Source organism: Rhinoraja longicauda, chromosome 23, assembly GCF_053455715.1.
Source record: "Rhinoraja longicauda isolate Sanriku21f chromosome 23, sRhiLon1.1, whole genome shotgun sequence".
Lineage (NCBI taxonomy): Eukaryota > Metazoa > Chordata > Chondrichthyes > Rajiformes > Arhynchobatidae > Rhinoraja > Rhinoraja longicauda.
Window position 1 is genome coordinate 36,709,469 of NC_135975.1, and position 23,659 is coordinate 36,733,127.

General features: G+C 53.0%; 1 protein-coding gene across 1 annotated transcript in view; it reads left to right on the forward strand.

Moving 5' to 3' along the window:
- LOC144605046 (dynein axonemal heavy chain 3-like) overlaps nt 1-23,659 on the forward strand; it is a 345,711-nt gene that overhangs the window by 249,520 nt on the left and 72,532 nt on the right. Inside the window, exons 58-62 of the mRNA XM_078420087.1 lie at nt 6,416-6,600; nt 9,559-9,730; nt 10,543-10,676; nt 11,869-12,040; nt 19,707-19,910. Of these exons, the coding sequence (XP_078276213.1) occupies nt 6,416-6,600; nt 9,559-9,730; nt 10,543-10,676; nt 11,869-12,040; nt 19,707-19,910 (867 nt within the window). The remainder of the gene's footprint in view (nt 1-6,415; nt 6,601-9,558; nt 9,731-10,542; nt 10,677-11,868; nt 12,041-19,706; nt 19,911-23,659) is intronic.

Genomic DNA, 23,659 nt, shown 5'->3' on the forward strand with positions numbered 1-23,659 from the left:
TTGTGGTCTGTAGCATCGGAAAGCTCCCTCCCACACCGACTTTGCCTGGTCCAGGTGTGCCGGGTAAGTACGGCAACAGTGCATTGGATTTTCGTTGAAGCCGGGAGGGCGACCGAGACCTGGGGAAGAAGCCTCCGGAAGCTCCATTTTCTACGACGGGAGGATTGGCACGGACTTTTCCCTATCTTATCAGGAGGAGACTGCTTCTGTTGCTTTGCCAGGAAAGCCTTCACAAGACTTTAAACTGCTGCAAATGCGTGGAGGTGCAGCAATAGCAGAAAGACTGCTTTGACTTATAAAATACTGAGACGTTTTGTTTTGCTCCACGCCCTAAAGATGGCGGCCCCTAAGAATTATGCAGCTGCCGTACAGTCGGCAGTCTCCGTGACTAAGGGCCATGAGTCGTTGGGGCGTATACACGGGGTGAAAGTGACCTTGCAGGGCAACATTACCTTCAAGGCTGTGCTAACCGCGCTGGGGGAGACTGTTGGCAAGAAGGCCATAATCGCAGGCGCGGTGGTCAGTGGGAAAGCTGTTGTCATCCTAAAGACTGAGCAGTCGGTGGCTACCGCACTGGAAAGGGGGATCACGGTGGCTGGGATTTACATGGCGGTGGACCCATGGGGACGGCCCGTGCTGCCGGTCATGCTGTCCAACGTTCCCCCTTATGTTCCGGACGCGCTCCTGCTCCCACATGTAACTAAGCTGGGGGAGGTGCGGTCTGGGCCCACCAAACTGTTGCATAGGTTGGATGATCCCGAAATGCAGCATGTATTAACGTTCAATCGCCGCGTGTACATACAGCTGGCACAGGGTATTGATATGGAGGGGAGTTTTGAGGTTGAATGGGAAGGATTCTGCTATCGCGTGTTTTGGAACACGGGCCAAGCACGCTGCCATGCATGCAAAGAGGTGGGGCATTTCCGCAGGAATTGTCCCAAGCCCCGGGCTGCCAGCTCTACCAAGGTGGCCCAGGAAGGCAGTGCTGGCCCATCTGGGGCTGCTGGTTCTACCACGGTGGCCCGTGATGACTTTGTTCCCTTGCTCCCATCCTCCATTCCCCCACCACCCCCATGTCCCGTACCTGTGGCGGAGGATGCCGGTGCAGTGTGGGGGGTGGATGAGGGGCACTGGGAGAGACAGAAGAGTAAGAAAGCTAAATGGAAGAAGAAGAACGTTCAAGCGGGACGCCAGGCAGAAGGTCACCTTAATGAGGGTCCCCCGGCAGTAGATATTATCGAGCTCGCCTCTGAGCCTAGCCCAGGGAAGCCTGAGGGTCTGAAGGCTGGAGAGGATGAGCAGGTAGATGGCGGGGTGGAGGAACAGGCTTCAGCAATGGAGCTGACTGTACCACCGCATCCTAGTGGTTATAAGAGGAGGAGGCACGGGTCCTCTGACACGGAGAACGGCCCTGAAGGTCAGGGGCGACCTGAAGGGAGGTGTTTCTCCCCTGTTGAGGCAGAGTACCCAGTGCACGCTTCCTCTGGGCAGGAGGATGCCTCTGTAGTGCAGGGACCACCTGAGAGTGGTGACACACTACCCCAGGGGGCTGATCCCCCAGGGATTGCGTCCGCTGGCTTAGAGGGTGACCAGGGGAAGATTGATGGGGGGGACTTGAGTGTGGGGGTGGGTCCCCAGCCCATGCTCCCCATTGAGGCTACGAGTCCTATTGAGGGATGTGCTGCCCCATCGGCTGAGGGAGCAGGGGAGACTCCGGGAACATCGCCCCCTGAGGGCCAGAGCGAGGTGGTTCCCCTGGTGGTGGGGGACGGGGACTCTCTGGGTGACGGTGCTGGGCCGGGTGCCCTGGGTGCGAAGGAGGACAGGGTCGTTTCGGATCGTGTCCTTCGGTCGGACTCCAGACGTACCCTCTCACTGCCCGCCCCAGAGACTTCCTCCGACATCACTGCACCCAATCCGGTTACAGAGGGTGGTGGGGGTGTGCAGGAGCCTGGCCATTTACCAGGCAGCTTGCCACAGTTAGAAGTACCGGTACCTGCCCCCGTCACTGATCCTGGGGGTGGGATGGTGACGGAGGAGGGACCGGGTGATGTGGCCGACCCGCCCACCTCACAGGGAGGGGTGAGCGAGGCGGCTGGGAGTCAGAACTATCCAGACTCGGGCTCAGACATTGAGTGGGAGGAGGAGGGGGACGTGGAGTCCAGCGACAGTGAGTTGATGGACTGTCCGACCCGCAGCCCCGTGGGTCGGCTTGTTGATATCTGGGAACTCCGGAGCTTTCTGAAGGACAGCAGAGGGAAGAGGAATAAGGCAGATCTGGCTGTTGACCGCTGGTCAGACCTGACGGTACCCTTGCAGTCCATTTATGCCATCCTTCAGGAGGAGGGGAATGAGGCAGGTGTATCGAAAAATGAGCGGCGCCAGCTCCGAGCTTTTTAAGTCCCTAAAGAAAGGGCAGAGGGCTCGGGGAGGCTCCATTCCGTCACGGGGGGCTGGTAAAAGTTCTTGTGCGCTTTCAAAATGAAGCTCACTATAGCCAGCCTGAATATTAATGGGGCCAGGGAGTCTCTCCGTAGGTTTCACCATCTCTCGGTGCTGAGGGACGGGAGGTACGCGGTGAGCTTCCTGCAGGAAACACACACTGTGGCTAGTGACGAGCCCACCTGGCTCCTGGAGTGGGAAGGGGGGGTCTACATGAGCCATCTCACCTCCATTTCGAGTGGAGTGGCCTTCCTGTTGGCCCCATCTTTCCAGCCGGAGATTGTCAAGGTGCAGGACATTGTACCAGGCCGGTTGTTGTATCTGGCCGTGCGCCTGGATGGCGTGCCGTTACATTTTATTAATGTGTACGCCCCCAAGAGCGGTGCTATGCAGACGCGGTTAACACAAGAAGTGACCGCGCTGTTGAACACCATCGATCGGGGGGAGTGTGTTTTCCTGGGGGGTGATTTTAATTGTACCCTTGAGGCGAGAGATCGCTCTGGCATTCAGCGCCATCCGGCAGCGGTCAAGACATTAAGGGAGTTGGTGGATTCTTTTGAGCTAGTAGATGCTTGGAGGAATTTCCATCCCAACTCCGGCGCCTTCTCATACAGGTTTAAGGGGGGTGGTTCCCGTATTGACCGTGTATATGTGTCTAAGGCTTATGTGTCCTGTGTCTCGGCAGCCTCCATGCGGTTGGAGCCGTGCTCGGACCACTGCCTGGTGCGAGTGGACTTTATCCCGACGCGCACACGGGCAGGGTCCGCGTACTGGCACTTCAACAACCGGCTGCTGGAGGAGCGCCGGTTCCGGGATTCATTCAAGCAGTTCTGGGCGGAGTGGAGGGAAAGGCAGGGGCGTTTCCCTTCCCTAAGGCAGTGGTGGGATGTAGGGAAGGCTTACGTCCGTCTGTTTTGCCAGGACTACACGAGGGGGTCGACCAAGGGGCGGGACTCCGAGATCGGACGGCTTGAGAGAGAGTTGCTCGACTCGGAGTCTCGCCTGGGTCAGACGGAGGGGGAATCGTGTGAGTGGGAGGAGTACCAGGAGAAGAAAGGGGCACTGAGGGACTTGCAGCTGAGGAGGTCCCGGAGCGCGTATGTGAGGTCGCGAGTCCAGATGTTGCACGATCTGGACCGCGCCTCCCCCTTTTTCTTCTCCCTGGAGAAGTGCCGAGGTGCCCGCAGGCAGTTTGTCGAGTTGCTTGTGGACGATGGCTCCTCCGTCACGGATCCAGAGAGGATCGGTGCCTCAGTTTGGTCATTCTATGACACGAGGGGACATCTAGTGGGGAGGCACAAGGGGTGCTGTGGGAGGGCTTACCCGTAGTGTGCAGAGAAGTGGCTGAGCGCCTCGATGATCCCCTAACTCTGGAGGAGTTGACTGGTGCCCTGCACCAGCTCAGTAGGGGCAAGTCTCCGGGGCTGGATGGGCTGACTGTGGAGTTTCTTCGAGCCTTCTGGGGTGTCCTGGGGGGCGACTATGTGAAGGTGTTGGGGGAGAGCCTGGCGACCGGGGAGATGCCCTTCTCGTGGCGCAGGGCAGTCGTCGTCCTGCTGCCCAAGAAGGGCAATCTCCGCCTCTTGAAGAACTGGCGCCCTGTCTCTCTTCTCAGTACGGGTTACAAAGTCTTTGCACGGGCATTGGCCAATCGCCTGGGGCCCATGCTGTCCCATGTGATCCACCCTGACCAGTCCTACACAGTCCCGGGCCTGTCCATCCAGGACAATATCCATCTGGTCCGGGACCTGATCCATCTGTGCCAGAGGGCTGGTCAGTCCGTTGCCTTTCTCTCCCTTGACCAGGAGAAAGCGTTTGACCGGGTGGGACACGACTACCTTCTCGGGACTCTGCGGGCGTTTGGATTCGGACCCCATTTTGTGGCCCGGGTCCGGCTCCTATACGCTGCTGCAGAGTGCCTGGTCAAGGTCAATGGCTCTTTGTTGGCTCCCATTCACTTTGGGAGGGGGGTTCGTCAGGGATGCCCCATGTCCGGCCAGCTTTATTCCCTCTGCATGGAGCCATTCCTGTGCCTCCTACGGAGGCGGCTGGCAGGTTTGGCTTTGCCGGGGCTGGGGGTGGAGGTGGTTCTCTCGGCCTACGCCGATGATGTGCTACTAATGTTCACCGACCCGGTTGACCTGCGGAGGATGCGTGAGTGCCAGCGGGTGTTCTCAGCCGCATCCTCCGCCAGGATCAACTGGGGGAAGTGTGCTGGGCTCTTGGTGGGTCAGTGGCAGGTGGACTCCCTGCCGGAGGAGATGGCAGCTTTTGCGTGGAGCACCACGCACCTCCTCTATCTAGGGATCTACCTGAGTCCCACTGAGGGGGCTTGGCAGGCGAATTGGCAGGAGCTGGAGGCGAAGGTGGTCGCCCGTGTGGGGCGCTGGTCAGGCCTCCTTGGTGTGTTATCATATCGGGGTAGGGCTTTGGTCATAAACCAGCTGGTGGCCTCTCTGCTGTGGTACCGGCTGGCCACTCTGGTCCCGTCCTCTCGTTTCATCGCCATGATACAGAGGAGGTTAGTTAACTTCTTCTGGGGTGAGAGGAACCACTGGGTCTCTGCTGGGGTTCTGAGTCTCCCGTTGGAGGAGGGCGGTCAGGCGCTGGTCTGTGTCCGCACTCAGGTGGCGGCCCTCCGACTCAGGACCCTGCAGAGGTACATGTACTCCGAGTGCCCTCCCAGATGGCACTCGCTGGCCACGTACTTTTTCTGCCAGGGGCGCTGCCTCCAGGAGGGATCACGGCTCCCGGTAGCGGGCATGAGTCAGCGCGCTAGGCGGGAGTTGCCTGGTTTTTACCGTGATCTCCTGAGAGCCAGGAATTTGGTCACCTTCAGCCAGGGCGCTGCTCCTCAGGGGGAGGGGGGTGCTGTGGTTGTGAGGGAGGCCGGTCCTCACCCTGTCACGGTGGGTGTCGAGGAGAGGCGTGTGCGTGGAGTGATTCCGACCGGGCTTACCCCCGCTCCGTCGGAATTGCTCATTGGGCCCACGGCACGGGTCCCTTCCCGAGAGCCGGCCCCACGCAATATGAGCCGCCTTTCCCAGATGCCCAGCGTGCCGTTCCGTGACGCGGAGAGGCGCGTTTTGTACAGGCTGCTCCTGCACACTCTCCACTTCCTCGCTCTCGTCTTCCGTCCGGACACGCCCTGGCGGTCCGTGTTACCACCTGACGGCTGGAGCGGTCCCCAGTGGAGGTCTCTCTATAAGGGGGTCCTCCCGCTTTACATCGGGGACCTGGGGTGGAGAGTGTTGCATAAGGCTATAGCCTGTAACAGGTACTTGAGCCGGTTCACGGTCTCGTCTGCCGCCTGTCACTTCTGCGGTGAGGAGGAGACCGTGTACCACTTGTATACAGAGTGCGTGAGGTTACAGCCCCTGTTCCAGTATCTAAAGGGGCTGCTCCTCAAGTTCTGGCTCAATTTTAGCCCTACGCTTTTAATTTTTGGGCACCCGGTACAGAGGGGGGAGGGTCAGGAGGGAGGAGGGGGTCTCCCTGTCGGTCTGCTCCTGGGCCTGGCCAAGATGGCCATCCGCGGGTCCAGGCAGCGGGCAGTCGACGGCCTCACAGAAGTCGGCTGCCTACCCCTGTTCCGGGCTTACGTCCGTGCCCGCGTGTCCCTGGAGAGGGAACACGTGGTGTCCACGGGGACTCTGGAAGCCTTCCGGGAACGCTGGTCGCCGCGGGGGGTTGAATGTATTGTTGACAGAGATGGCGGGATTTTAATGTGATAATTGTTTAATTTGTAAACTGCCGATACAGGCGGCTTTTGTTTGATCACATTTTGCTTAGTATGTTTGTATGTTTTTCTTTGGAATAAAACTTTTATATATAAAAAATAAAAATTTAAAAAAAATAAAAAATAGTCAGGATGGAACCTGGGTCTCTGGCGCTGTGAGGCAGCAACTCTACCGCTGCACCACCATGCCGTTGAGCTTTTTCCGATCATTGAAGGTGTGTTGACCTCTTTCAGATCGTCGCCCCCAAGCGGCAGAGGCTGGCGGAGGCGGAGGCAGAGCTGGGAATCCAAATGGAAAAGCTGAACGAGAAGAGGGCTGAGCTGACCCAGGTCAGGAGCAAGCTGCAGATCCTCCAGGGGCAGCTGGCCCAGAAACTGGCAGAGAAACAGCAGCTGCAACACAGCATCCAGATGACCCTGTGAGTCCTCTCGTGTCCCAGCTCAGGCACTGCCTGGCGGTAGAAAGACGTGCACTCCTCCCGTTATACCCAGCATCCGCACACAGTCACACACAGTCACACACAGTCACACACAGTCACACACAGTCACACACAGTCACACACAGTCACACACACTCACACACAGTCACACACAGTCACACACAGCCACACACAGAGACACACTGTCACACACAGTCACACACAGTCACACACAGCCACACACACTCACACACAGTCACACACAGTCACACACAGTCACACACAGCCACACACAGCCACACACACTCACACACAGCCACACACAGTCACACACAGTCACACACAGTCACACAGCGTCTCTCCTCCCGTTATAACCAGCAACCACACACACAGTCACACACAGTCACACACACTCACACACAGCCGCACACAGTCACACACAGTCACACACAGCCACACACAGTCACACACAGCCACACACAGTCACACACAGTCACACACAGTCACACACAGTCACACACAGTCACACACACTCACACAGCGTCTCTCCTCCCGTTATAACCAGCAACCACACACACAGTCACACACAGTCACACACAGTCACACACAGTCACACAGCGTCTCTCCTCCCGTTATAACCAACAGTCACACACAGTCACACACACTCACACACAGCCGCACACAGTCACACACAGTCACACACAGCCACACACAGTCACACACAGCCACACACAGTCACACACAGTCACACACAGTCACACACAGCCACACACAGTCACACACAGTCACACACAGTCACACACAGTCACACACAGTCACACACAGTCACACACAGAGACACACACAGAGTCACACAGCGTCTCTCCTCCCGTTATAACCAGCAACTACACACAGACACACACAGTCACACACAGCCACACACAGTCACACACAGTCACACAGCGTCTCTCCTCCCGTTATAACCAGCAACCACACACACAGTCACACACAGTCACACACAGTCACACACAGTCACACACAGTCACACACAGCCACACACAGTCACACACAGTCACACACAGTCACACACAGTCACACACAGTCACACACACTCACACACACTCACACACAGTCACACAGCGTCTCTCCTCCCGTTATAACCAGCATCCGCACACAGCCGCACACAGTCACACACACTCACACACAGTCACACAGCGTCTCTCCTCCCGTTATAACCAGCATCCGCACACAGCCGCACACAGTCACACACAGTCACACACAGTCACACACAGAGACACACACAGCGTCTCTCCTCCCGTTATAACCAGCAACTACACACAGAGACACACACAGTCACACACAGTCACACACAGTCACACACAGTCACACACAGTCACACACAGAGACACACACAGAGTCACACAGCGTCTCTCCTCCCGTTATAACCAGCAACTACACACAGAGACACACACAGTCACACACAGTCACACACAGTCACACACAGTCACACAGCGTCTCTCCTCCCGTTATAACCCGCAACCACACAGCCTCACACAGTGTCTCTCCTCCCGTTATAACCAGCAACTACACACAGAGACACACACACAGTCACACACAGTCACACACAGTCACACACAGTCACACACAGCCACACACAGTCACACACAGTCACACACAGTCACACACAGAGTCACACACAGAGTCACACAGCGTCTCTCCTCCCGTTATAACCAGCAACTACACACAGAGACACTCACAGTCACACACAGTCACACACAGCCACACACAGTCACACACAGTCACACACAGCCACACACAGTCACACACAGTCACACACAGAGACACACACAGAGTCACACAGCGTCTCTCCTCCCGTTATAACCAACAACCACACAGTCTCTTGTGTGAGATAAAACTGCAGATGCTGGTTAAAATCGAAGGTAGATACAAAATGCTAGAGTAACTCAGCGGGTCAGCCAGCATCTCTGGAGAGACCAAAGGTCTCGACTCAAAACGTCACCCCTTCCTTCTCTCCAGAGATGCTGCCTGACCCGCTGAGTTACTCCACCATTTTGTGTCTACGCAGAGTCTCTTGCCCAGAATAGGCGAATCAAGAACCAGCAAAGTCCAGTTTAGGTTATTGTCACCCGGTGTAAAACTTTTGTTGCGTGCGAACCAGTCAGCAGATGGACAATACATGATTACAATCGATACATGATAAAGGAATAACCAGAGGACATAGGTTTAAGGTGAGGGGGGAAACATTTAATAGGTACCTGAGGGTGGTGGGTGTATGGAACGAGCTGCCGGAGGAGGTAGTTGAGGCTGGGACTATCCCATCGTTTTAGAAACAGTTAGACAAGTACATGGATAGGACAGGTTTGGAGGGATATGGACCAAACGTGGGCAGGTGGGACTAGTGTAGCTGGGACATGTTGGCCGGTGTGGGCAAGTTGGATTGAAGGGCCTGTTTCCATGCAGTAAGACTCTATGACTAGGGGAATTGTGAACCAGTGGACATAGGATTAAGGTGAGGGGGGGGGGGCATTCAATAGGAACCTGAGGGGTAACTTTTCACCAGTTCACAAGTTATAGATGCAGAATTAAGCTATTCGGCACATCAAATCTACTCCACCATTCAATAATGGCTGATCTATCTCTCCCTCTCAGCCCCATTCTTCTGCCAATTCACACTCGTCAATCCTCTAGCTTCACAATTCACACTCGTCAATCCTCCAGCTTCACAATTCATACCTCGCAATCCTCCAGCTTCACAATTTGCACCTTGTCAATCCTCTAGCTTCACAATTTGCACCTTGTCAATCCTTTAGCTTCACAATTTGCACCTTGTCAATTCTCTAGCTTCACAATTTGCACATTGTCAATCCTCTAGCTTCACAATTCGCACCTTGTCAATCCTCTAGCTTCACAATTTGCACCTTGTCAATCGTCTGGCTTCACAATTGTGTGTGGTTGCAGGTTGAAGCTGGAGCGAGCTGAGCAGCTGATAGCCGGGCTGGGGGGTGAGCGGAAGCGTTGGACCTGCATTGCGCAGCAGCTGGACGACACGTACCAGAACATCATTGGTGACGTGGTGCTGAGTGCCGGCGTGGTGGCGTATCTGGGACCCTTCACCCCCGAGTACCGACAGGTGAGGCAAGGGCCGCCACCCCCAGCTGGCTTACTGGTGGCCGGTGTAGGGGCAACAGTGTGATTCTCCGCACAGACACAGAATGCTGGAGTAACTCAACAGCACGGTGGTGCAGCGGTAGAGTTGCTGCCTCACAGCGCCAGAGACCCGGGTTCCATCCTGACCACGGGCACTGTCTGAACGGAGTTTGTACGTTCTCCCCGTGACCTGCGTGGGCTTTCTCCAGGTTCTCCTCTTTCCTTCCTCACTCCAGACGTACAGGTTTGTAGACTAGTTTATAGGCTAGTGTGTAGGCTAGTGTGCTAGTAGCCGTCTGTGGCAATGAATTCCACAGATTCACCACCCTCTGACTAAAGAAATTCCTCCTCATCTCCTTCCTAAAGGTGTGTCCTTTTACATAGATACACAGAAAATAGGTGCAGGAGGAGACCATTTGGCCCTTCAAGCCAGCACCGCCATTCATTGTGATCATGGCTGATCGTCCACAATCCTGCCTTCTCCCCTGCCTTCTCCCCATATCCCCTGATTCCACTAGCCCCTAGAGCTCTATCTAACTCTTTTAAATTCATACGGTGATTTGGCCTCCACTGCCCTCTGTGGCAGAGAATTCCACAAATTCACAACTCTCTGGGTGAAAAAGTTCCTTCTCACCTCAGTTTTAAATGGCCTCCCCTTTATTCTAAGACTGTGGCCCCTGGTTCTGGACTCCCCCAACGTTGGGAACATTTTTCCTGCATCTAGCTTGTCCAGTCCTTTTATAATTTTATACCTCTATAAGAATTGATTCTAATTGTGTCCTCGCTCCCACACAGAACGTGCTGAAGGATTGGTTGAGCATGTGCAAGCAGAAGCAAATCCCCGTCTCCAGCATCTTCTCCCTGTCTAACACGCTGGGCGACCCTGTCTGCATCATGGAATGGCAACTGCATGGACTGCCCAGGGACATGTAAGCATTGGGTGTTAGGGGTTACAGGGAGAAGCCAGGAGAATGGGGTTGGGAGGGAGAGATAGATTAGCCAGGATTGAATGGCAGAGTAGACTCGATGGGCCGAATGGCGTAATTTCTGCACCTATCTCTTGTGAGCATCAACGTATGCCTGCACATAAAGTCATAGGGTGATACAGTGTGGAAACAGGCCCTTCGGCCCAACTCGCCCACATCGGCTAACAATGTCCCATCTACACTAGTCCCACTTGCCTGCGCTTGGTCCATATCCTTCCAAACCTGTCCTATCTATGTACATGTCTAAGGTATTTATTCACAAAATGCTGGAGGAACTCAGCGGGTCAGGCAGCATCTCAGGAGAGAAGGAATGGGTGACATTTCAGGTCGAGACCTTCCTGCCCATCCATGCCTATCCAAAAGTCTTGTTCATGCCATTATTGTACCTTCCTCCACCATCACCGCCGATGGGTCGTTCCAGGCACCCAGCCACCAACCTCGGTGTAATAACTGTGCCCCATACACCTCCGTACACTTTCCCCCTCTCCCCATGATGCCGTGGCCTCCAGTATCTGGCGCTGGTGCATGCAGGTGTGGACGGTGGTGCTGGTGTTGGTGCATGCGTGTGTGGACGCTGGTGCATGCGTGTGTGGACGCTGGTGCTGGCACACGCGTGTGTGGACACTGGTGCTGGTGTTGGTGCATGCGGGTGTGGACGGTGGTGCATGCGGGTGTGGACGGCGGTGCATGCGTTGGTGCATGCGTGTGTGGACACTGGTGCTGGTGTTGGTGCATGCGGGTGTGGACGGTGGTGCATGCGGGTGTGGATGGTGGACGCTGGTGCATGCGGGTGTGGACGGTGGACGCTGGTGCATGCGGGTGTGGACGGTGGTGTTGGTGTTTGTGCATTCGTGTGGACGGTGGTGCATGCGTGTGTGGACGGTGGTGCATGCGTGTGGACGCTGGTGCATGCGTGTGTGGACGCTGGTGCATGCGTGTGTGGACGCTGGTGTTGGTGCATGCGTGTGTGGACGCTGGTGCATGCGTGTGTGGACGCTGGTGCATGCGTGTGGACGCTGGTGCATGCGTGTGTGGACGCTGGTGCATGCATGTGTGGACGCTGGTGCATGCGTGTGTGGACGCTGGTGCTGGCACACGCGTGTGTGGACGATTCGTACAGTGTTGGTGTCCACAGGTTCTCCGTTGACAACGCCATCATCGTCACCTCTGCCCAGCGCTGGCCACTCATGATCGACCCGCAAGGCCAGGCCAACAAGTGGGTGAAGAACATGGAGAAATGCAACAAGCTCCACGTCTGCAAGCTCACCGAGCCTGACTACATCCGCACGCTGGGGAACTGCGTTCAGGTAAATGCCCCTCGTGCCTGCGTCTGGGCTGATTCCCACACACCAGTCCTTCTCCAGAGAGATCTGCTTTGCGGTCAGATGTGTCCGGAGCCCAGTGTCGGGGTACAGAGGAACAGTGGCCTTGCATCGCAACCATCCAGATACCCATTTAGTTTTGTTTAGAGATACAGCGCATTAACAGTCCCTTTGACCCACCGAGTCCACGCCGACCAGTGATCTCAGCACATTAACACCATCCTACACTAGGGACAATTTGTACACTTATACCAAGCCAATGAACCTACAAACCTGTACGTCATTGGAGGGTGGGAGGAAACAGAAGATTTTGGAGAAAACCCACGCAGGTCACGGGGAGAACGTACAAGCTCCGTACAGACAGCACCCGTAGTCGGGATGGAACCTGGGTCTCTGGCGCTGCATTCGCTGTAAGGCAGCAACTCTACCGCTGCACCACCGTGCTGCTTTGGGAGGATTACGTACCATAGAACTTAATGGTTGAAAGATTCCCAAGGGGGAATTAGCCAATTTAAAGATGGTTACAACATGGATTTCACGTTGGCCATAAAGCAAAGCCTAACCTTGGTGTAAACACGGGTCTCCAGGTGAACAGTCGATACGAGTGATACTCTAAACTGACAGCCAGCACCGCCATTCATTGTGATCATGGCTGATCATCCACAATCAGTAACCCGTGCTTCTGCTGGCTCTGTTTGTGTGTCCCGTACAAGCTGTGTGTCCCGTACAAGCTGTGTGTGTCCCGTACAAGCTGTGTGTCCCATACAAGCCGTGTGTCCCGTACAAGCTGTGTGTGTCCCGTACAAGCTGTGTGTCCCATACAAGCCGTGTGTCCCGTACAAGCCCTGTGTCCCGTACAAGCTCTGTGTGTCCCGTACAAGCTCTGTGTGTCCCGTACAAGCTGTGTGTCCCGTACAAGCCGTGTGTCCCGTACAAGCTCTGTGTGTCCCGTACAAGCTCTGTGTGTCCCGTACAAGCTCTGTGTCCCGTACAAGCTCTGTGTGTCCCGTACAAGCTGTGTGTCCCGTACAAGCTCTGTGTCCCGTACAAGCCGTGTGTCCCATACAAGCTGTGTGTCCCGTACAAGCTGTGTGTCCCGTACAAGCTCTGTGTCCCGTACAAGCCGTGTGTCCCGTACAAGCTGTGTGTCCCGTACAAGCCGTGTGTCCCATACAAGCTGTGTGTCCCGTACAAGCTGTGTGTCCCGTACAAGCTCTGTGTCCCGTACAAGCTCTGTGTCCCGTACAAGCTGTGTGTCCCGTACAAGCCGTGTGTCCCATACAAGCTGTGTGTCCCGTACAAGCTGTGTGTCCCGTACAAGCTGTGTGTCCCGTACAAGCTCCTCGAGCAGCTTCTCCTGGTCCGGCTCGATCCAATCGTGACCCTCAACTACCCGCTGAACAATCTGGATTTCGGCGTGGACGCTGCACCACCCACCAAATTCTCAAGCTGACCAACGACATCGAAGACAGTTTTGAAAAGGGTCACAAGGCAGGCATCACACTGGTGGACCTCACCGCCGCCTTTGATACTGTGTGGCACCAGGGCCTGATCTTGAAGCTGCTCCGAACCACCCCTGACCGTCATTTAGTGCGGTTCCTTGCCAACATGCTTGCCAACTGCAGTTTTGTACTCAAGACCAGCGAGGGACAATCTAGCCGACTGCGACGTCTAAGAAACTGAGTCCCCCAAGGTACTAGCCCCCATGCTCTTCCACCTCTATATCAGCGATCTGCCACGCACGACCTCGCACCAGTATGGATACGCAGATGACTTGGCCCTACTGTACTCGGACAGGAGTTGGTCAAATGTTGAGGATGTGCTCTCGGCGGATACGGAACTTGTCGAGGGCTACCTTAAGTCCTGGAGACTAAAACTGAGTGTGGCAAAAACCACCACAATGGCCTTTCACCTGAACAACAAGGAAGCTCAATGCCAGCTGTCACCCTCAATGGGTCACCCCTACCCTACAACCCATTTCCTACATACCTCGGGGTGAAACTAGATCGACAGCTGACCTACAAGCAACACCTGGAAGCTCTCCGTGCTAAAGTCTCGGCACGGAACAACCTCCTGCGTTGCTTGGCCGGATCGTCATGGGGCGCCAGGACATCTACTCTTCAAATCAGTGCTCTTGCGGAGTACGCCGCCCCAGCATGGTGCCGCAGCGCTCATACTAGCAAGCTAGACGCCACCCTCAACGACACCATGCGGATCATCACTGGCTGCCTACGCCCTACTCCGACGGATCTCCTGCCGGTGCTCGCAGGTATTGCACCCGCCAAGCTTCGCAGAGTTCTTCACTTATAGGCTGGTGTGCAAGGCTCCATCGGACGCCAAACATCCTTTGCACCACCTCGCCCAGGATCCACAGCCCTTTCTCCCGTCATGCAGCGACCGTCTGTGGCTCCGGTTTCAACATACTAGGAGCATGGAGAACCAGCTGGGAACAGACATCGCCACCTCCTCAATTCACTGTCGCACCGAACACCGCAGCCCCAACCGGTTCGGACATGCCCCGCAAAGAGTGGGTCGCCCTGAACCGGCTCCGCTCAGGGGTCGGCCGGTTCAACGCCAACATGCATCGTCGGGGGTTTCATTCATCAGCAGCCTGCGTGTGTGGAGCAGACCAGCAAACAGCGCAGCACGTCATGTTCAACTGCACTGTCCTCCGTCCCCCTGGTGGAGGGGTAGACCTCACGGCCCTCGACAACAGCACATTGCACTGGCTACAGCGCCTGGAGGGCGTTACATAATTTCTGCTGCATGTAAGAAGAAGAAACCTGTACCTGCCTTCTCCGCATATCCCTTGATTCCACTAGCCCCTGGAGCTCTAACTAACCTATTTTAAATTCATCTTTACAATCAAGCCATCCACAGTGTACAGATTCATGATAAAGGAATAATGTGTAATGCAAGGTAAAGTCCAGTAAAGTTCGATTAAAGATAGTCTGAGGCTCTCCAATGAGGTAGATAGTAGTTCAGCACTGCTCTCTGGTTGTGGTAGGATGGTTCAGTTGCCTGATAACAGCTGGGAAGAAACTGTCCCTGAATCTGGACATATGCTCTTTCACACTTCTGCACCTTTTGCCTGATGGGATAGGGGAGAAGAGGGAGTGGCCAGGGTGCAACTGGTCCTTGATTATGCTGCTGGCCTTGCCGAGGCAGCGTGAGGTGTAGATGGAGTCGATGGAAGGGAGGTTGGTTTGTGTGATGGTCTGGGCTGCGTCCACAATTCTCTGCAATTCTTGCGGTCTTGGATGGAGCTGTTCCCAAACCAAGCTGTGATGCATCTTGAGAGAATGCTTTCTGCAGCGCATCTGTAGAAGATGATGAGAGTTGTTGGAGACATGCCGAACTTCCCAAGCTTTCTAAGGTAGCAGGGAAGAAGTGTGGAGGCCAAGAGTGGGCCAGCCATCAACGTATTGAATGGTGCAGCAAGTTCAAGGGTCCCAATAGCCTACACTGGCTTATGGTGCTTCTGTTTGCAAAAACTAAAACTATGGAGTAGATCTCTTGTGTAGGAAAAAACTACAGATGCTGGTTTAAATTGAAGGTAGACACAAAATGCTGGAGTAACTCAGCGGGTCAGGCAGCATCTCGGGAGAGAAGGAGTGGGTGACGTTTCGTGTCGAGACCATTCTTCAGCCTGATGTCAGGGGAGGGGGCAGGACTTTGTCCCGAGATGCTGCCTGACCCGCTGAGTTACTCCAGCATTTTGTGTCCACCTTCGAGTAGATCTCTTCCTGCATTCATTGCAATATCAGCAGCAACAGCCCAAGGTGTCGAGCAGCAGCAGTGGAGGTGTGCACTGAGCTTCCTGGCAGAATGGATGCACAACTGTAACATTAATACAAGCCTTCAGTGGGTGAAGCATGGCATCTTTCATTCCCCACTGCCATCACCATGGGCAGCACCGTGCTGCGGTAGAATGTTGACCCCCGTGGCTGTCTATGCCTCTCAAAATCTTATGCACTTCAGTCAAGTCTCCTCTCAGCCTCCAAAGCTCCAGCGAAAAAATCCAAGTTTGTCCAACCTCTTCTCAGAGCTAATACTCTCCAATCCAGACAACACTCTGGTGAACTTCTAGATTCTAATGCATCCTTTCCAAATCCTTCACATTCTTCCTGTGATGGGACAACCAGAACGAGCGGCACGGTGGCACAGCGGTACAGTCACTGTCTCACAGCGGTACAGTCACAGTCTCACAGCGGTACAGTCACAGCCTCACAGAGGTACAGTCACTGCCTCACAGTGGTACAGTCACTGTCTCACAGAGGTACAGTCACTGTCTCACAGCGGTACAGTCACTGCCTCACAGTGGTACAGTCACAGCCTCACAGTGGTACAGTCACTGTATCACAGCGGTACAGTCACAGTCTCACAGAGGTACAGTCACAGCCTCACAGCGGTACAGTCACTGTATCACAGCGGTACAGTCACTGTATCACAGCGGTACAGTCACTGTCTCACAGTGGTACAGTCACAGTCTCACAGTGGTACAGTCACAGTCTCACAGTGGTACAGTCACTGTATCACAGCGGTACAGTCACAGCCTCACAGTGGTACAGTCACTGTATCACAGCGGTACAGTCACAGCCTCACAGCGGTACAGTCACTGTATCACAGCGGTACAGTCACAGCCTCACAGCGGTACAGTCACAGTCTCACAGTGGTACAGTCACTGAATCACAGCGGTACAGTCACAGCCTCACAGCGGTACAGTCACTGTATCACAGCGGTACAGTCACTGTATCACAGCGGTACAGTCACTGTATCACAGCGGTACAGTCACTGTCTCACAGCGGTACAGTCACTGTCTCACAGTGGTACAGTCACAGTCTCACAGTGGTACAGTCACAGTCTCACAGTGGTACAGTCACTGCCTCACAGTGGTACAGTCACAGCCTCACAGCGGTACAGTCACTGTCTCACAGCGGTACAGTCACAGCCTCACAGCGGTACAGTCACTGTCTCACAGCGGTACAGTCACTGTATCACAGCGGTAGTCACTGTATCACAGCGGTACAGTCACTGTATCACAGCGGTACAGTCACTGTATCACAGCGGTACAGTCACTGTATCACAGCGGTACAGTGACTGTCTCACAGCGGTACAGTCACTGTCTCACAGCGGTACAGTCACTGTATCACAGCGGTACAGTCACTGTATCACAGCGGTACAGTCACTGTCTCACAGCGGTACAGTCACTGTATCACAGCGGTACAGTCACTGTATCACAGCGGTACAGTCACTGTCTCACAGCGGTACAGTCACTGTATCACAGCGGTACAGTCACAGCCTCACATCGCCAAAGACCCAGCTTCGATCCTGACTACGGGTGCTGTCTGTGCGGAGTTTGTACGTTCTCCCCATGACCTGCGTGGGTTTTCTCCGAGATCTTCGGTTTCTTCCCACACTCCAAAGAGGTACAGGTTTGTAGGTTATTTGGCTTTGGTAACAATGTGTAAATGTAAAAATCTTCCCTAATGTGTGTAGGATAGTGTTAGTGTACGGGGATCGCTGGTCGGCGCAGACTCGGTGGGCCGAAGGGCCTGTTTCCACGCTGTATCTCCAAACTCAACTAAACACTAGCTTTCTTTCCAGCATGTATTAGTACTGGTTCATAATTGCCTGCTATCCAGGCAGACCATACCAGACCATACCAGACCATACCAGACCATACCAGACCATACCAGACCATACCAGACCATACCAGACCATACCAGACCATACCAGACCATACCAGACCATACCAGACCATACCAGACCATACCAGACCATACCAGACCATACCAGAACATACCAGACCATACCAGACCATACCAGACCATACCAGACCATACCAGACCATACCAGACATCAAGTAGTCCAAAGGGCAAAATAAGCAGAGTGCAGAATATAAAGTCAAAGCTGCAGATAAAGTGCAGATAAAAATGTCAAGGGCTGCAATGAGGTAGACCGGAAGATGGGGACGTAATCCTCAGCATACAATAGGTCCTTCCAGCAGTCAGCTAACAGCGGGGAAGAAGCAGCTTTTGATTCTAGTGGGACGTGCTTTCAAGCGTTTATGTCTTGTGCACGACAGGAGGATTAAGTAGAGGAAATGAATGAATGTGAATGGACTTGGATTATTTTATGAAGGAACTGCAGACACTGGTTGACACCAAAAACAGACACAAAATGCTGGAGTAACTCAGTGGGTCAGGCAGCATCTCGGGAGAGAAGGAATGGGTGACGTCTAGGGTCGAGACCCTTCTTCAGACTGAGAGTCAGGGGAGAGGGAAACGATGAAATATGAAGAGGTACAAAGAACAAATGAATGAAAGGTATGCCAAAGGTCAAATCAAATCCAGCAACAATGATCAAGGAAAGGTGGAGCCCACAATGGTCCATTGTTGGCTTTGGGGAAGGTGATCCCTGGAGTTTCTTGCACCCTTGGGCAGAGCAGTTGATTTCTGGAAAGGATGCAGTCAATTGGGTTCTGTAGAGATTGGTAAAGAAAGCACTGGTGACATGCTTAATTTCCGGAGCTTTCTGTGGAAGTAGAGGCATTGGTCTGCATTCTCGGCTGTACCATCAATGATGTTGAATGTTTCCATTAGTTGTATCTGTACACTAAATGGCTCAATTACAATCATGTACAGTCTTTCATGTGACTGGTTAGCATGCAAAAAATGCATTTCACTGCACCCCAGTGCCACTTAGGGTGGCACGTTGCCACAGCGGGTAGAATTACTGCCTCACAGCGCCACTGACCTGGGTTCCATCCTGACTACGGGTGCTGTCTGTATGGAGTTTGTACATTCTCCCCGTGACCACGTGGGTTTTCTCCGGGTGCTCCGGTTTCCTCCCACACTCCAAAGGTTAGTAGGCTGATTGGCTTGGGGTTGTATACTTGGTGTGTGTAAATTGTTCCTAGTGTGTGTAGGCTTGTGTTAGTGTGGTGGTAATCGCAGGTCGGTGCGGACTCAGTGGGATGTAGGGCCTGTTTCCGCACTGTATCTCTAAAATATATATATTTTTTAAACTGTATAAACTAAACGTGACAGTAAACAAACATCTACTTTTTTATGTGGAATTGAAGCCATGGGGATAAAATCTTTTCACCGGCAGATCTTTAAATATGATGTCAGTTCTCCCTCGACACCCGCTCGGCTGCAAAGGTCACCTGCACCGTACTTCAGTCGACCCGGTCACTTCATTATAATGTATGGGGAGGAACTGCAGATGCTGGTTTACACCGAAGACAGACACAAAACGCTGCAGTCACTCAGCGGGTCAGGCAGCGTCTCTGGAGAGAAGGGATGGGTGACGTTTCAGGTCGAGACCCTTCTTCAGACAGAGTCCGGGGAGTGGGAAACCAGAGCATGTAAGGTGAGAAAAGGACAGATCAAAGAAGATGCCGATCAAGGAAATATAGAATGGTTCATTGGTGGCTGAAGGGAAGGTGAGAACGAGTAAAGTAAATCAGGAGGACAGTGAAACAAGTCAGAGAACTAAGGTGGGGGAGGGATGGAGAGAGAGAGGGAAAGCAAGGGTGACTTGAAGTTGGAGAAAGTTCTCGACCCGAAACGTCACCTCTCCAGAGATGCTGTGTGATCTTTACTTTATCATATATTCTTTATCATCCTTCATCTGTATTCACCAGTTTGGAAATCCAGTCCTGATTGAAAATCTTTCGGAAGAGCTCGATCCGATTCTGGAGCCCTTGCTGCTGAAGCAGACCTTCAAACAGAACGGGATGGATTACATCCGGCTTGGTGACACCATCATTCAGTACTCCAGGGATTTCAAGCTCTACATGACTACCCGCCTTCGCAACCCTCATTACCTGCCAGACGTCTCAGTCAAGGTAGGCCACACTGACACACTCTCTTTGGTTTAGTGTAGAGATACAGCACAGAAACAGACTCTTCTTCCCACCGAATCCGTACTGACCAGCGATCCCCGCACATTAACACTATCATACACACACTAGGGACAATGTTTACATTTATACCAAGCCAATTACCTTACAAACCTGCACGTCTTTGGAGTGTGGGAGGAAACCGAAGATCTCGGAGGAAACCCAAGCAGGTCATGGAGAGAACGTACAAACTCCGTACAGACAGCACCCGTAGTCGGGATGGAACCCGGCTGTAAGGCAGCAACTCTACCGCTGTGTCGTTGTTCCCACAGGGAGACCTGCTCCTCCCCTGAGCCTGGGCGGGAGGGGCTGGCCGTGGTCCCACCAGACTTGTGCGAGGGGTGTCCTTCAACTTAGGGCGCAGCGGTAGAGTTGCTGCCTTACAGCGAATGCAGCGCCGGAGACCCGGGTTCCATCCTGACTCCTGTCTGTACGGAGTTTGTACGTTCTCCCCATGACCTGTGTGGGTTTTCTCCGAGATCTTCGGTTTCCTCCCACACTCCAAAGACGTGCAGGTTTGTAGGTTAATTGGCTTGGTAAATGTAAAAATGTTTCCCTAGTGGGTGTAGGATAATGTTACTGTGTGGCGATCGCTGGTCAGCGTGGACCCGGTGGGCTGAAAGGCCTGTTTCCGCGCTCTATCTCTAAACTAACCTAAACTAAACTAAACTTGCTGTCGGTGATGGGCCAGTTGCAACTACAAGGGCAGGGGCCAGACTGGAAGAGCTGATGGAGATCGGAAATTGGGGGGCGCACTTTGGGAAGAGAGAGCCCAACCTTAACCCACCAACTTGCACGTCTTGGGGATGTGGGAGGAAACCAGAGCACTAGTTCGATGTTATCCCACTTTCTCACCCACTCCTTGCATACAATTTACAATGGCCACAGTGTGGGGGATTTACATAGACGCTGTCACCATAGAGTTCCCAGGGTGGCAAGGTGGTGCAGAGACAGAGTTGCTGCCTCACGGTGCCAGAGTCCCAGCCTGTGCCAGTGATCCTGACTACGGGCACACTCCAAAGACTACTCCCACACTCCAAAGACGTTCAGGTTTGTAGGTTAATTGGCTTTGGTAATTAAATTGTCCCTAGTGTGTGTGATAGTACTAGTGTACGGGGTGATTGCGGGGTGGACTCAGTGGGCTGGGGGGCCTGTTTGTACGCCATATCTCTAAAGTCTAAAATCTAAAGCAGGCTGCCTAAAACTGAATACAAGACTCTATGAACTCACTACCCCAAACCGTTAGAGACTCCTCCACACTCACCACATTCAAAACATCACTGAAGTCTCACCTGTTCAGTACTGCCTTCAACCACTGAAAGTCACCTCACCTTCTGTCTCCTTTCTCTGTTCATTTATTTATTTACTTATTTATCTATTTATTAATTTCCCTATGTTCTCAAAATCTCTGTAAAGCGTCTTTGAGTATATGAAAAGCGCTATATAAATAAAATGCATTATTATTATTATTATATGCTAACATCTTGTACAACTGTATCATAACTTCCCAACTGCAAAACAAAATACCCTAGGTAGGCACAAAATGTTGGTGTAACTCAGCGGGTCAAGCAGCATCTTGGGAGAGAAGTAATGGGTGACATTTCGGGGCCCCCTCCCATGACATCAGTCTGAAGAAGGGTCCCGAGCCGAAATGTCACCCCTTCCCTCTGTCCCGAGATACTGCCTGACCCGCTGAGTTACTCCAGCATTTTGTGTCCACCTTCGATTTAGACCAGCATCTGCAGTGCTTTTCCTATACTATATTAAATACCCTGACCTATGAAAATCAACGTACAAAAATACCTTCACCCCCCTATCTAACTGTGACACCACTTTCAGGGAGCTATTAGACCCCGGGGTTCAACAACATTCCCCCGTGACCTACCCTGGTTTAACTTCCCAAAATACAACTCCTCGCACTTACAGTATCTGAACTGGGCTCCTCGGCCCACTTCCCAGCTGATCCAGATCTGTTGTCATCTTTGACAGTCTTCCTTGCTGTTTACAGTACCACCTATTTCACTCTTTGAGGGGTTTCTCAGATCTAGTAATTAGGGTTTTGGACTAATCTTAAAAAGAAAGGATCATTTAGTGTAATTAAGGAGCGCCTTATTATTCAACGATCAAAGCATTTTCCCTGTTTGAATTTTCCCCCATGTTTCTGCTCGGAACATGCAACAGCGCGGCACTGGAACAGGCCCTTCGGCCCACAATGTCCGTGCCAAACATGATGTCAAGGCCAACGCCTGCATATAATCCACATAGAAACATAGAAAATAGGTGCAGGAGGAGGCCATTTGGCCCTTCGAGCCAGCACCGCCATTCATTGTGATCATGGCTGATCATCCACAATCAGTAACCCGTGCCTGCCTTCTCCCCATATCCCTTGATTCCACTAGCCCCCAGAGCTCTATCTAACTCTCTTTTAAATCCATCCAGTGATTTGGCCTCCACTGCCCTCTGTGGCAGAGAACTCCACTAATTCACAACTCTCTGGGTGAAAAGGTTTCTTCTCACCTCAGTTTTAAATGGCCTCCCCATTATTCTTAGACTGTGTCCCCTGGTTCTGGACTCCCCCAACATTGGGAACATTTTTCCTGCATCTAGCTTGTCCAGTCCTTATATAATTTTATACGTCTCTATAAGATCCCCTCTCATCCCCTAAACTCCAGTGAATACAATTCCAGTCATTCCAATCTTTCCTCATGTGACAGTCCCGCCATCCCAGGGATTAACCTGGTGAACCTATGCTGCACTGCCTCAATAGCAAAGATGTCCTTTCTCAAATTAGAAGACCAAAACTGCACACAGTGCTCCAGATGTGGTCTCACCAGGGCCCTTTACAACTGCAGAAGGACCTCTATAGAAACATAGACAAAATGGCTCCATTCCCTGCATTTCCATGTGCCCATCCAAAAGCCTCATAACTGCACAATCGTATCTGCTTTCACCACCACCCCTGGCAGCTTGTTCTGGGCACTCATCGCCCACTGTGTTAAAAACCATGCACAGAAAACCTCCTTTAAACTTTGCCCCTCACCTTAAAGCTACGCCCTCTGGTATTTGATGTCTCCATCCTGGGGAAACAAGGTTCTGACTCTCTACCTTATCTATGCCTCTCATAATTCTATACACTTCTATCAGGTCTCCCCTCAACCTCCGGCGTTCCAGAGGAAACAGTCCAGGTCTGTCCAACCTCTCCCTGTAGCTGATCCTCCCCCTAATCCAGGCATCAGTCAGGCAAACCTCCTCAGCACCATTTCCAAAGCCTCCACATCTTCCCTGTAATCGGGCGATCGGAACTGCAGGCGACACTGCAGATGTGGCCTAACTGAAGTCCTGCAAAGCTGCATCATGACTTCCTAAATTCATACGTTTCAGGAGCAGAACTAGACCATTTGTCCCATCAAGTCTACACTGCCATACAATCAAGGCCGATCTATCTTTCCCTCTCAACCCCATAACCCCTGACACCCGCACTGATCCAGAATTTGTCAATCTCCGCCTCAAAATGACTTGGCCTCCACAACCATCTGTAATACTCAATGCCGTGACCAATGAAGGCAAGCACACTAATTGCCTTTATTTTACCCATCAAAGGTATTTATTCACAAAATGTTGGAGTAACTCAGCAGGTCAGGCAGCATCTCAGGAGAGAAGGAATGGGTGACGTTTCGGGTCGAGACCCTTCTTCA